The sequence below is a fragment of the Raphanus sativus genome, unplaced genomic scaffold, assembly GCF_000801105.2.
Source record: "Raphanus sativus cultivar WK10039 unplaced genomic scaffold, ASM80110v3 Scaffold0508, whole genome shotgun sequence".
Lineage (NCBI taxonomy): Eukaryota > Viridiplantae > Streptophyta > Magnoliopsida > Brassicales > Brassicaceae > Raphanus > Raphanus sativus.
This window is the reverse complement of record NW_026615826.1, coordinates 22,882-37,072: the sequence shown is the minus strand read 5'-3', so window position 1 is coordinate 37,072 and position 14,191 is coordinate 22,882. Positions and strand designations below refer to the sequence as shown.

The 14,191-nt window shown below is 34.7% G+C and overlaps 3 protein-coding genes across 7 annotated transcripts; all 3 read left to right on the top strand.

The window, feature by feature from the left end:
- Nucleotides 1-5,241: 5,241 nt before the first annotated feature.
- On the top strand, nt 5,242-7,388 carry LOC108819649 (DNA repair protein RAD51 homolog 4). 5 transcript variants are annotated; one of them, XM_056997104.1, is made up of 10 exons: nt 5,248-5,476; nt 5,607-5,686; nt 5,756-5,871; nt 5,973-6,054; nt 6,220-6,357; nt 6,433-6,525; nt 6,608-6,698; nt 6,801-6,871; nt 6,953-7,105; nt 7,232-7,388. In XM_056997104.1, the coding sequence occupies exons 1-10, from the start codon at nt 5,389-5,391 to the stop codon at nt 7,277-7,279; spliced, it is 960 nt and encodes a 319-aa protein (XP_056853084.1). In that variant the 5' UTR covers nt 5,248-5,388; the 3' UTR covers nt 7,280-7,388. The 5 variants fall into 5 exon arrangements, 4 of the variants coding, with proteins under 4 accessions (XP_056853082.1, XP_056853081.1, XP_056853084.1 ...); XM_056997103.1 differs by having other exon boundaries at nt 5,250-5,476; nt 6,602-6,698; XR_008940220.1 differs by lacking the exon at nt 7,232-7,388 and having other exon boundaries at nt 5,242-5,476; nt 6,608-6,710; nt 6,953-7,022.
- Nucleotides 7,389-7,738: 350 nt separating this feature from the next.
- LOC108819315 (pentatricopeptide repeat-containing protein At1g07740, mitochondrial) lies at nt 7,739-9,140 on the top strand. Its single transcript, XM_018592329.2, has one exon. The coding sequence runs from the start codon at nt 7,761-7,763 to the stop codon at nt 9,138-9,140; it is 1,380 nt and encodes a 459-aa protein (XP_018447831.1). The 5' UTR covers nt 7,739-7,760.
- Nucleotides 9,141-9,543: 403 nt separating this feature from the next.
- LOC108819650 (dirigent protein 25-like) lies at nt 9,544-10,781 on the top strand. The gene has a single exon (XM_056997095.1). It carries the CDS (start codon nt 9,544-9,546, stop codon nt 10,639-10,641), a length of 1,098 nt encoding a protein of 365 aa, XP_056853075.1. The 3' UTR covers nt 10,642-10,781.
- The last annotated feature ends 3,410 nt before the right edge of the window (nt 10,782-14,191 follow it).

Sequence of the window (14,191 nt, the reverse complement as noted above, 5' to 3'; positions counted from 1 at the left end):
ATATTTAAAATGTGTGAGTATTTTAAAATTTTGATTTAGTAACAAGCATATATATTTTGAAGAAAACTTTTCATACATAAATAATTTGATTTTTTATTTAGAATTTTTTAGAATATTATTAATAAAATATAAACTAATAAATATTCGCCAAACGATTATGTCCGCATGTGCAGGCAAAACACCTTGTTTCCAAATAATAACCAAACACACGAGATATTATATACACACGAGATATTATATATCAAAAATCATACGTCTAATTCAAATAACATAATATTATTTTAACTAAATCATGCATATTAATTAAAATATAAACTATAAAATAAATAAAATTATAATAGAAACATTATTAATTATTATAATGTATTTATTGTGACTAGAAATTTGATATGCAAATAATTTATAGTTATCCAGATAGCTAACAAAACAAATAAAAAGTAGAGTATACCTGTAATTATTGTGATAATTTTTAGAAGTTAAATATAAAAACAGTTGTCAATATTTTGTAAATAGAAAATTAAATTAAACATATGAAATCTAAAATAAAATGATCATGGGAAACAAAGCGAAAAAGAAGGAAAAGTAATAATACTAATTTGTTCACAAGGAGAAAAAGATATATGATTTCTAAAAGATTCTGAATGATTAAGTAAACAAAGGAAATTATGTGTTTCAAAAAATGAAATTATGATAACTGGAAAACATCAAACAGAAAATGGTTGTTGCATTCAATATTCGGTTCTCAAAGACCGGATATTGGTTAAGCTTTACCGGGTTAAATAACCGGAACTCAGACTCTGGTTATTTTGAGGAGTTCCATTGATTAGAGATTCTATTCTCCAGTATCCAATCATCGACGCATGTTTCCGAGATTTCTGTGCTTCTCATGGGATTCTCACTGGTTCTCTTCTTCTTCAACCTCGTTTTCTCGATTTGATCCTGTATAGTTTGATCCTTTGCGTTTAAGTTGTTCAACGAAATGCGCTTAAACTATTTTGCTTATCTTCTAAATGTGCAGTTGGAGATTCCTTATTCATGATTTCTATGTACTTTCTGCCTTTGCTGAACGACAAGCAAATGCAGATAGATTGAAAGAGATTAGTTATATTTACTTTTGAATTTAGCAAAAGAGTTATACAGAGCTTGATGGACCTTAGTCTTCTGGTAAAACACAGGTATGTATCACATATACGTATTTAGGCAGGTTTAGCATCCATGCATTTTCCAGTGACAAAAGAAAAAGCATTCATGCATGTCCGTTTTGATATTTTTATTTAAAATGGTCTATAATATAAAATGAGATTGTATTGATTATTAGATCAATGGTTAAAACCATGATGCATTGTTACATAGAATTTTGAAATTTGAAATTTTAACACTTAGGATAATGCATACCACAAGCCTCCATAATCCTGAGACCATTTATAAATGAAACAAAGTGAGAAAATAATGGATTTTGGATGTAACCACACAAACACGGCTCTTGTTCTTTCAGTTTTCCACAGCATTCGGCGGGCGGTTGACTTCCGGGTTTTAATAATGCTGGTAGGCATGTCATAAGTTCTGGCGGGATGCATGCCGATTTCTCTTCCAAAACTGCTTTGGTCGGAGCTAAAACCGACACAAGGACTATCACAAACGCAATGCATGCTACTCTTGTGAACTTCATGGATATTGGGTTCCAACACATGTTTTGTAACCTTGGTGACTCCCTCTCTAGTTCTAGTTGTTGTTTTTTTCTGAGAAATGTTTGAGAAGCTGATTTTGAGGTTTTGATAGTCAAGTTATTATATAGATGGATACTGGAGTAATATTTGTAAGAGGCTGACGTTTTGAGGTAGTGTAACTTGAAGTTTTGACTGTAAGCTTTTCGTATTTATGTGAGACATATTACTTTGATAATTATTATAAAATATTGACATGTATATCCATACATCTAGATTTTGATACATGAATATTGACATCTAAGGAATTTATAGTTACATAATAGGAAAATATTAAAATTTGAAAGGAATCATATAATATTTAACTAGTAAATAATGAAAATATATGTTCATAATAGACCATCAATGAATAGATAATTTTTTGAACTTTTACAGCACTAATTTTCCTAAAAATATGATACGCAAATGATTTATAATTATCCAGAAAGTTAACAAAACAAACAAAAAGTCGAATATACCTGTAACCATTGTGACTAGAAATTTGATATGCAAATAATTTATAGTTATCCAGAAAGTTAACAAAGCAAATAAAAAGGAGAGTATTCCTGTAACTATTGTGATAATTTTCCATAATTAAAAATAAAACCAGTTGTCAATATTTTGTTAATAGAAAGTTAAATTAAACATATGAAATTAAATAAAATGATAGTACGAAACAAATGATCAAAGTAAACAAAGGAAATTATGTGTTTCAAAAAGAAGTGTTTCAAAAAGAAAAGAAAAAATGAAATTATGATAACTGGAAAACATCAAACAGAAAATGGTTGTTACATTTAATATTCGGTTCTCAAAGACAGCGTTTAAGAGCCTGACTGGTTCAGACGCAGCAGTTGTGGGTATGAAAGTTTGCGGTTGCGGGAGTTTGCAGTTAGGCATGACTTTTGAAAATTATTGTGTTTGCGGGATATTTGTGACTGATTGATTATGAGATATTACAGCGGTTTAATAAGAAATTACCAATATAAATATATTATAACATTATAAAATATATAAACATATTGTTGCGATAAAATATAATAATTATTAATATAATATGATTAATAAAAATATTATGTTTAGTTATTTAATCTTTTTAATTAGTTGAAAGTTATTATTTTAATAATTTTTAAAGATTTATATATAAACTTTTAAAATAATATTTTGTTTCGTTTTATATATGTGTATATTTTTATATATGTATATTACTTTTTAAAAAAATTCTAATCAATAGCTAGTTTAAAGTATTTATAAAAAGTTATGCTATTGTTTATGAATTAATAAATAAGATGTCTATATTTTTTATTTATAATATTTCTACTTTGAATTTTAAAATTTAAAATACTTAGAAAAAAATAATTCTTTAATCACCCGCAACCGTCCACAACCGCAAACGCTAGCTAGAACTAACTTTTTGATTTTAAGAAGTTTAGAGCAGCATTAAGCGATTTGTAGAGGTTTGTATGACTGTTTTGAAATGCTGCCAACCGCTACCAACCACAAAAGCTGCGTTTAATCTTTTGAGTTTAAGTTGTTCGACGAAATGCGTTTAGTCTATTTTGCTTATCTGTTAAATGTGAAGTTGAAGATTTCCTTATTTATGATCTCTATGAACTTGCTGCCTTTGCTGAACGACAAGCAAATGCAGAGAGAGTGAAAGAGATTAGTTATATTTACTTTTGAATTTAGCAAAAAGTTATACAGAGCTTGATGGACCTTCTTTAGGCAGGTTTAGCATCCATGCATGTCCGTTTTGATATTTTTATTTAAAATGATCTATACTGTAAAAATAATACTCCCTCCGTTTCATATTATTTGGCGTTCTAAAATTATGCACACAGATTAAGAAAACATTTAATTTTACATATTTCCAAAATAAAAACACTATTACCAATACACCTAACCATATATCAACCAATAGAAAAATAGAATAGAGAATATTGTCAATAAATTTTGCATTGAAAACCAAAAACGACACTTATTTTGAAACAAAATTTTTCCTCTAGAACGACATATATTTTGAAACGGAGGGAGTATTATATTGATTATTAAATCAGTGGTTAAAAACATGACGCATTGTTACATAGAATTCTAAAATCTGAAATTTTAACAAGTAGGATAAGGTATACCACAAGACGCTAAAACCTTGTGACCATTTCGGATGTAATATATATAGTAACCAATGGATTAGATATGTAACCACACAAACACGATTCTTGTTTTTTCAGGTTTGCGCAGCATTCAGCTGCTGGTTGAGTTTCAGGTTTATATAATGCTGGTAGGCATGATACAAGTTCTTTCGGGTTGCATTCCACTTTCTTTTCCAAGACTGCGTTGGTCGGAGCTGGAGCCGACACAAGGATTATCACCAACGCAACGCATACTACTCCGGTGAATTTCATGTGTCTCAACCTAGTTCTAGTTATTATTTTTTGTTGAGAAATGTTTGAGATGTTGATTTTGAGGTGTTGATAGTCAAGCTATTATATTCAGATTGATGCGGAAGTATTATTGGGAAGAGGCTGATATTTTAGGTAGTGTATCTTGAAGTTTTGACTGTAATCTTTTTGTTGAAGTATTATTGGTAAGAGTCTGATATTTTAGGTAGTGTATTTTGAAGTTTTGACGGTTACCTTGGTAATTATAGTAAAGATATTGACATGTGTATGCATACATTTAGGGGGGGTGTATTGAATTGTTGATTTTAGAGTGTTTTGGTTTTGTTTCAAAATTCCCTGTTATTCAATTAACGATTTCTATTTTTTTTTCTCAAATCTTGTGTTATTGAATATGACATTTATCTAAAGTCATCACAAATCACTTGCAATCCACTGTTATTCAATTAACAATTTACAAAACCTAAATCAAATCTACTGTTATTGAAAGACAAACTATTCTAAAACTAAAAATCTAACAAAAGGATTTGAAGCAACGAAATCTATGATTTTTAGTCAAAACTAGCGTAATACAAATCACACCTTTTAGATTTTGACACATGTTAACAATTCTTTTTTTTTAGTCAAAAAATTCTTTAAAAGAAAACTACATAGTAGAAACTATCAAAAATTTGCAAAGAACCTCGTATAGTATCTAACTAGTAAAGAACGAAAATATGTGTTCATAATAAACCATCAATGCATAGATTATCTATATATTTTTTGAACTTTTACAGAACTAATTTTCCTAAAAATTTGATATGCAAATGATTTATAGATTAATAGTATTCAGAAAGTAAACAAAACAAACAAAAAGTCAAAAATATATGTAACCGTTGTGATAGTTTTCCAAAATTAAATATAAAACAGCTGTCAATACTTTGTAAATAGAAAATTAAATTAAAACATATGTAACGTAAATAAAATGATAGTGTGAAACAAAACAAAAAAGTAACAAATACTAATTTGTCCAACAAGGTAAAAGAAACTATAATTTGCTTTAATTTATATCGCTAAGACTCTTTAACAATGATTTTGAAAACAAAGGAAATTATGATAACTGGAAAACAATTAACAGAAAATGGTTGTTTTGTTTCAATTCAATATAATTTTTCACCAATCGCAAAATCAGTTGACCGGATATCGGTTAATCTTGGATAGAACCGGGTTGTTTGATGATCAAACCGGAAACCATTGATTAGAGATTCTATTCTCCAAGTGTCAGTCATCAAGGTGAAGTGCGTAAGTAAAACATGGCGCCTCTCAAACATCTGGAGATGGAGAATCCAATCATCGACGCATGTTTCCGAGATTTCTGCTCTTCTCATGGGATTCTCACAGGTTCTCTTCTACTTCTACTTCAACCTCGTTTTGTCGTCGGTTCGATTCTGTAACGTTTGAACGTTTGCGCTTAAGATGTTCGACGAAATGCGTAGCTTGACTCTTTTTGCTTATCTGTTAAAACGTGCAGTTGAAGATTTCCTTATTCATGATCTCTATGAACTTGCTGCGTTTGCTGAAAGGCAAGTAGATGCTGATAGATTGAAGGAGGTTAGTTGTTGTGAGTTTTGAATTTGAGCAAAAGTGTTATACAAAGTGTTAACCTTTGGTTTTCTTCAGGGTATCACTGTCATGCTTTCTTTGGTAGAGGTTAAGTGTCGGCCATGGTTGAACGGTATGGAGTTGTTGGAGGATCTACAGCGTAATAAACAGACTCTATCGAGTGGAGATAACGGGTAAGGACTCATCTTTACATAAGAAAAGGAAAGAACCTTGTAACTTGTTTTGCTATATCAGTTGAGACTCTAGTGTTTCTATAAATGGCTTTTTTTTTAAGGACGGACTCATTACTTCAAGGTGGGTTACGTGAGGGTCAGGTGACAGAACTTGTTGGACCATCGTCTTCTGGTAAAACACAGGTATGTATGTATACAAGTCTTATACTGATATGCCTACGAGTTGTGGATTGTTCTTTTCAAGTGTTTCTCTTTAGCTGAGAATGTTGGTAAGAAGATTCGTTGTGTCTTTGCTAAGCCCTTTTCGTGGTGTCTTTACATTGTATGGTTTCTTATGAAATGGAATAGTTTTGTATGCAAGCTGCTGCGAGCGTGGCGGAGAAGCAAGAAGGCAGTGTCTTTTATATAGACACGGGGAACTCTTTTTCTGCCCGACGCATTGCTCAATTTATCTGTGGCAGTTCGGCTGCCGCTGTTTTACGAAAGGTTTATTTGCCAGCATACTAACCTATGGACCAGTATCAGGTCTTAATTTTACTGACAAGAAACATATATTTGCAGAGAGTCCTGAGCAGGATATCATGTCACACGGTCTATGACATCTATACAATGTTTGATACGCTGCAAGGTCTAGAGGTTGCGTTGAGGTCTCAGGTATACAGCTAGATAGAAGATGTAGTTTCCTCATTGTTACAATGTTCATATTCTTACTGTTATCTACATGTTTCAGGAGCAGATGAATGTGAACGAGTGCCGGTTACGGTTGTTGGTTGTTGATTCGATCTCTTCTCTGATAACCCCAATCCTCGGAGGCAGTGGCTCACAGGGTATATGTCCTTGTACGTCCATCCTTTTTTATTTATTACCTAAATGCTTAGCTAATGAGCTGGTGATTGTGAAAAAAGTGACTCACAACTTGGTGTGTGCAGGACGTGCTTTAATGGTGGCACTTGGATATTTGCTTAAGAAGCTGGCACATGAACATAACATTGCTGTTCTGGTATTACTGAAGTTTCGGGGCATTGGGTGTGTCATTCTGCTTCAAAGTTCCTTTTTTTTAATCTCTCCTTCTGTATTAAAGGTGACGAACTACACGGTGGGTGCTGGAGAAAACGGTAAAACCAAACCGGCTCTTGGCGAAACTTGGAAAAGCATTCCACACGTGAGACTTATGCTATCACGTGACAACAGGAACAACAGCTGCACTATCTCCATCTTAAAACACACATCAATGGTAACTCAGCTAACCAAGCAAATGCTCTGTTTTTTTTTTTGAAACACAATCCAAGCAAATGCTCTGTATCTCAAGCTTCCTCTGTCTAAACTTTATACTTTCTGTGTGTATTTGTTTCCTTTGCAGCTTTCTGGCCAGACTGTGACTCGCAAGGACAATCAACAATGTTTATAGCCAACTAGTAGTGCTGGTTTCACCAGCGAAGAATAAGCTTGGATTTGCGATAAACAGTGATAGATATGTAATGCTAAAATGTACTGTTTAACAACTGAATAACTTTCAAGATAGATAGATACAGTAGTTACTTTCAAAAAAAAAAAAACTTTCAAGATAGTTAACATAAAATCAGGGATAGTTTTTTTTTTGGTCAAGGAAGAATCAGAGATAATTAAACACTTAAAATAAACATACAAATTACAAAGTTCAACTTAGGCCTAGGGGGTTCTTTAGTCTCGGCCTTTGGGCCTCTTAATGTCGTGTTATTATGTTGGGCCTCGTTTTGTTCACTGATAAGATATACTATTATAATGTCGTTATATCTTTTTAGTAACCCGAATCATCTTCCAGTTTCAAGCCCATTGGGCTAACATTTAAAGAAACTTTGCAGACAGAAAAAAAAAACAGGGCAAAGGAAGAAGAAGACAGAGCTGATCCAATGCATAGAAAACTATCTTCGTCTGCTCTTACCACCATCGCATCCCGACATCATTACCATTCATCTCAATCCGTCAAACCCGCTAAGAAACCAAACAGCCACGAACCCACAACAAAGCACAAGGTCACCAGGAAGCCATGGGAGGAAGTACCGTTTCTCACCGATCTCAAACAAACCGAAGAAACAGAGGAAGCTCTCTCTCTCTTCCACCACTACCAGCAAATGGGTTTCCGACACGACTACCCATCTTACTCCTCTCTCATCTACAAGCTCGCCAAGTCACGTGACTTCGACGCAGTCGAACAAATCCTCCTCCTTGTCCGCAACCGTCACATCCGATGCAGAGAATCCCTCTTCATGGGGTTGATCCAGCACTACGGAAAATCCAATTCGGTCGATAAAGCCGTCGATGTTTTCAATAAAATGACGTCGTTTGATTGTGTTCGTACGATCCAATCTCTCAACACTCTCATCAACGTTCTCGTAGATAATCGCGAGCTGGAGAAAGCTAAAGCCTTTGTCGACGGAGCTAAAGATATGGGTTTGCGTCCCAACTCTGTTTCCTTCAATCTACTGATCAAAGGGTTTTTAGAGAGATGTGATTGGGAAGGTGCACGCGATGTGTTCGACGAAATGCTCGAGAGAGAAGTGCAACCCACTGTGGTGACTTATAATAGTCTGATTGGATTCTTGTGCCGGAATGACGATGTGGGTAAGGCGAAAAGCTTGCTTGAAGATATGATGGTGAAAAGGATACGACCGAATCACGTGACGTTTGGGTTGCTGATGAAGGGTTTATGTAGTAAGGGAGAGTACAGTGAAGCGAAGAAGCTGATGTTTGATATGGAGTATCGTGGGTGTAAACCAGGGTTAGTCAACTACGGGGTTTTGATGAGTGATCTTGGAAAGAGAGGGAAGATCGATGAGGCAAGGCTTTTACTAAATGAGATGAAGAAAAGGAGGATAAAACCAGATGTTGTGATCTGCAACATTCTTGTTAATCATCTCTGTAGTGAAGGTAGAGCTCCAGAGGCTTATAGTACGCTGATGGAAATGCAGATGAAAGGATGCAAGCCTATTGCAGCTACGTACCGTATGATGGTTGATGGGTTTTGTCGTATTGGGGATTTTGATTCTGCGTTGAGTATTTTGAATGCAATGCTTGCTAGCAGACACTCTCCCACACCTGCAACGTTTGTGTGTTTGGTTGATGGGCTGATAAAAGGAGGTAACTTGGACCATGCTTGCTTTGTGTTGGAGGTGATGGCGAAGAAAAATTTAAGCTTTGGATCTGGTGCTTGGCGAAATCTACTTAGTGATATCTGCATCAAGGATGGAGGAGCTTGTTGTGAGGCTTTGTCAGAAGTGATTTCTACCTAAGCAGTGACCTCTTGAAGGTGAAATTTTTTCATACTTGTTTATTCGTGAAAGATAATTTGTGGTGAAAATTTGCAGGCTTGTCTTATTATGCTGAGGAATCTGAAATGTTTAATCTTTTTGGATAGATCATACAGTGAACTTCTAATGTTTTGTTGATGTTATAACTGAAATGTTTTTCTTTCTGGCTTTTATTTCTTCTTTATGTTTCTCTAAACCAAACCACCACAGACAGATAATGGAAAAGTTGTCACCTACTCTGTTTCATCAACTCCATATTTTTTTTCCATCAACAATCTGGCTTTGTTTCATTTATAAATGTTCCATCCTGAATCAATTTGTATAATCACACGACAAGTAGAAACAATTCAACTCAAATTCAAATTAACTATCTTTCTCCTTGTCAATGGCAGGCTGCAGGATACTCCTTCTCCTTGTTTTAGCTCTTGTCATTACTTTTGTCTCCCCTGCTCGGCTTCTTGATGAAGAAGAAGATATTGGCTTGGTCCCTATGCCTACCACAAGTCCTGGTCCATTACCAACGTCTGGATCAGTCCCCTTCCCTACTGCTGGTTCAGGTACTGGTCCAACCTCAGGTGGCTCAGGTCCCTTGAATACTTTAAGTGGCTCTGGACCTCTACCAACCACTGGTTCTAGTCCTTTACCGGTTGCTAGCTCGGGTCTCTTGCCTGCCACTGGCCCCGGTCCTTTACCAAACACCGGTTCTAGTCCTTTTCCGGTTGCTAGTTCTGGTCCTTTGCCGACTGTTGGCTCAGGTCCAGCAGGATCATCGACCGGTGGTTTACTTCCCGACCACGCCTTGGTCTTCTTTATGCATGATATACTCGGTGGCTCAAACCCAACAGCCAGGGCTGTGACTGGAGTCGTTGCAAACGCAGCTCTCAGTGGCCAACTCCCATTCGCCAAACCCAACGGCGCAAACCTCCCTGTCAGTAACGGCCTTCCATCTAACAGTAACAATAACGGAATCCTCAACAACAACAACGTCCCGCTTCTGGTCGGACTTGGCGGAACCACTTCAAACATTCTACAGAACAACGGAAACAACCTCCTGAACGGTCTCCCCGTGGCTAACGGTGGTCAGCTCCCATCTGGCTCGTCCCTTCAGATGCTCATGTTTGGGACAATGACAGTGATGGACAACGAGCTAACGGAAGGGCATGAGCTCGGGTCAGGTCTGCTTGGCAAAGCTCAGGGGTTCTACGTGGCGAGCGCCGTGGATGGAACCAGCCAGACTATGGCTTTCACGGCCATGTTTGAGAGTGGTGGTTATGAAGACAGCATCAGTTTCTTCGGTGTGCATAGAACGGCTGCATCAGAGTCTCATCTTGGTGTCATGGGTGGTACGGGGAAGTATGTGAATGCGAGAGGATACGCCGTTGTCAAGACTTATACGGGTGGCAGTGGGAACACACAGCAGCCGCACCAGTTCACAGATGGGCTTGAGACTGTTCTGGAATGCACCGTTTATCTTTCTTACTAGTTTTTTTTTTTCTTTTTCTTGTTTTCTTTGTATTTGAATTGCGTTGTGTTCTTTTTCATCTTTGTCATCTTGATATGTAACAACAAAACCTATTAAACTTGACAACAAATTTCATGTTGATTACAAAGTTATATTAGATTCACTATATGGATCATGGTCTTGACTGGTATGGACTATAATATTTAAGCTTTAACTTTTAGACTTTTGACCGTTGTTTTTTTTAACAACTGAAACTTATTTATTTACTTAGATTGTAAACAAATTATTACATAAATACAAATACAACAATCTGATCCAACAAATAAATATGAAAGTTGTTATGTGAAAACATATTGATCAATATGAAAGTGATCTAAGATTATTAATTTATTATTATAAAAGAAAATTAATAAAATGGTGAAAACACACAACCTTTTTTTATGAGGGCCACAAGTATAAATTTTGATTTAGGCCTTCAAATTATTTGGGCCAGCCCTGCAAAAAACAATCTCCAAATGTGTTGTTGTACTGTTAGAAAAGACAAATACTTTTGACTTTGTGACGTTTATCATTTTAAGCTAAACTATGTATTCCCCAATAACAAAGTAACGCAAAGCGGACAAAATCAAAATTAATATGTAAAATATAAATGATGATAGTTGACCGACAATCTTTTATAGCTCGTTGCTAAAAATGTCAATCATTCGACACCGCAGTTACACACTCTTAGAAAAAGAAAAGAATTGTGGTTTGGAAGTGGAATAGTTACGTTGAATAAGTCTACAAAAGATTAGTCAGTTCAAAACAAAAAAAAAAGTCCACAGCGATTATTTATATTAGTACCCGTATGCAAACAAGGGAGGTATACCAGTTTGTTCCATGTATCTGCTGTAACCATACGTTTTTCAGTTATGTATACTATCTTTAGAGAAAGCACAGTTTATACGTCTTCTTTGTCCATATATTTGTTTCGACCAAAAAAATATATATATTTGCCTGCATAATAACATTATCTCACTGTCATTTAATTACTGCCCATCAGAATCTGATTTTAGTTGCGATGTTTCTGTGAGTATTCCTTGGATGTCTCTTTGATTTTAGTATAGAAGTTGAAGTGCTGAACTGAATAATATAGAATGCATATATGGCCATATATTTACATTCGTTAAGAAATACATCAAGGATCATATAGTGTTTCGGTTGTGATGATCTATTACTGCATAATAACCCGTGTTTGATTTGCAGGAATGGCATTTAGACCTTTTAAAAAATGTTTAAGTTAAATGAGGAGTAGTTTCGTTATTTCCAGGTCGTCTTTCTATTTACAATATTAGGTTTCTTATAATTTCAAGCACTACAGTTATTTGATTTTGACGGATTTAAGATCAATTTTCTCCTTTTTTGTTGTTTTCATGCAAATTTCATAGATCCTATGCATATTAATTGATTCATATACCCAAACGAGTAATAACTCAAAATTCTTTTGAGATCTGATTTTTTTCACGGAATTTTTTTCAATTTGTCACACTTGATGGCTGAGTAACGGTTTTCTGGTGTTTTTCCGATTCTCCGGTCCTCTGCGGCGCGTTTTTTAACAGGGCTTCTAGCATAGATTTTACATGATAGTGCATAGTTTTAAATAGAAACTCGAAGGAAAAATGTGAAATGACTTGTTTAGCAATTCATTTTTTCCACCACAACAATTTAAACTTCAGTTATTCATGGGTGATCACTCATTTATTTTTTGACAAACATTATAAGGAAAAACTAGCAATAAGACACTGAAAGAGGCATGTGATTCAATAAATTCAGTAAATTGCCTAAAATATTTGTGAATATAAGAGGTTTCATATGTCCATTTCTTAATATGAATCGAATTGACGTTTTTAATTTATTTGGATAACCACAAGAAAAATCAAACTTATACTAAATGAGAATGAGATGATTCAATGACCAGCAAACTAAAAACACCGGCAAACATTAACTTCTTCATTATTAGTAATGAACCTCCAACTAGACTACTTTTAATGCTCTCACAAAAATAAACCCGTGATCGCCTTTGACAACGCCAATCTAATGTGTCTATATATGCTAATAATTGGTTTGAACAATTAAAAAGGGTCATTGGTTTGTAAAATTTTTGTACAAGTTTTAGATTCATCATTATTGTTTGTTAAATTGTTTTATAATTAGTTGCTAAATTGTTTTTTTTAATTATACAGAATATCCATTAGAAATGAGTCCAGACTAGACATATGTTAACAGCCTACGTTTTTGATCTACGTATCGATTATCTGCCTCCAACAATGTAGAAATGTTAATTTTCCTGAGTCTAGGACTTGAACTTTTTGACTTCGCTGTATCGAGTTTTGCCCTCAAATTAATCATTATCAAGGCACGATGCTAGAACGTCTCGGTTCGAATCCGAGCTGGTCGAAAAGAAATTGAAAATCTAAAGAGAGACAAAAAAACTTTTGACTCGCTAATAGTTTTAAATTTGATGTTGAAACTCTAGGGAAATCTAAATAGGAGAGCACTTGGGTGGCGTCCTTGATAATTGTGTCGTTGTGCGTGGGCTGTGTGTTAGTTGTACGGATTTGAATGGGATGAAGCTTAAGAAAAAAGAAAAGTAAAAGGAGTTTGTTTGGTGGATATCTCTTGGTCGCTGGTTGCTAAATTGCTTATTAGTTGTATTCACTGTATACTGTTATTAAACCTCATTGTAATTCAAAAAAAAAACTCGGTTACTTTTAAGTTTTGTAATTATATCCTCAGTTAGAATGAAATGTATAGCACTTATATTCATATTCTTCTTAAATGTATCATGGTTAATTTCTATCAAATATTTGAAACTTCTTAAAATCTCTCAATTTATAGGAATCATCCCCAATAAAAAGAAAGCATAAAATCAATCAAAAGTATTCTTCTGTGGAGTCAACTAGCTATTGGGATTACAAATCGACTAACTTTGTCCCTATCAAATTACCAAAAACCTTCCCTACGTAACTGCATGATTAAAAGTGGATAGGGCTTTAATGTGAATTGATTAATAAATTATTTAAAGAAACAAAAGAAGGACGCGCGTAGCTACATGCAGATGGTGTGAGTAAGCGTTGGACGATGGCTTTGTAGTAAAAGAAGAGTCGACGTGATCAGGTTGGTGGAGGTTGAGATGCGCTTATCACAACACTCTCACTTTGTATCCAAAAAGTTCGTGATTTTCCTAAACCTTCTTCATACTCACAGCTCACCCAAATCTATTTATTGCTCTTTCATCTACAACCTGATCAATAGAATATGTATCAAATAAATATCATTTGTTACCCAAACCAATAATACTTAATTTTCCAGTCCAAACTTCTGTTAAATAGCTCACGTCAACCGATGCAATCATGCTAAAAGCTTATGACTCCTATAGAGCATTCATGAATCTCGAGAAACAACTAATTACATTATTAATTAGATACGACGGCTGTGTTTCAAAAGAAAAACTAGATACAATGGCTTGAAAAGTCACAACGTACCAATCACCTCCTCATGTATTCGGATTCAATAAATAGTCAGACTAAGT

Excerpts from the sequence above, each read along its gene's own strand:
- LOC108819649 (XM_056997101.1), top strand. The coding sequence starts at position 5,389 with ATGGCGCCTCTCAAACATCTGGAGATGGAGAATCCAATCATCGACGCA. Across the intron at positions 5,872-5,972 it reads CTATCGAGTGGAGATAACGG|GACGGACTCATTACTTCAAG; the intron begins GTAAGGACTCAT and ends TTTTTTTTTAAG. Across the intron at positions 7,106-7,231 it reads TCTTAAAACACACATCAATG|CTTTCTGGCCAGACTGTGAC; the intron begins GTAACTCAGCTA and ends TTTCCTTTGCAG.
- LOC108819315 (XM_018592329.2), top strand. The coding sequence starts at position 7,761 with ATGCATAGAAAACTATCTTCGTCTGCTCTTACCACCATCGCATCCCGA.
- LOC108819650 (XM_056997095.1), top strand. The coding sequence starts at position 9,544 with ATGGCAGGCTGCAGGATACTCCTTCTCCTTGTTTTAGCTCTTGTCATT.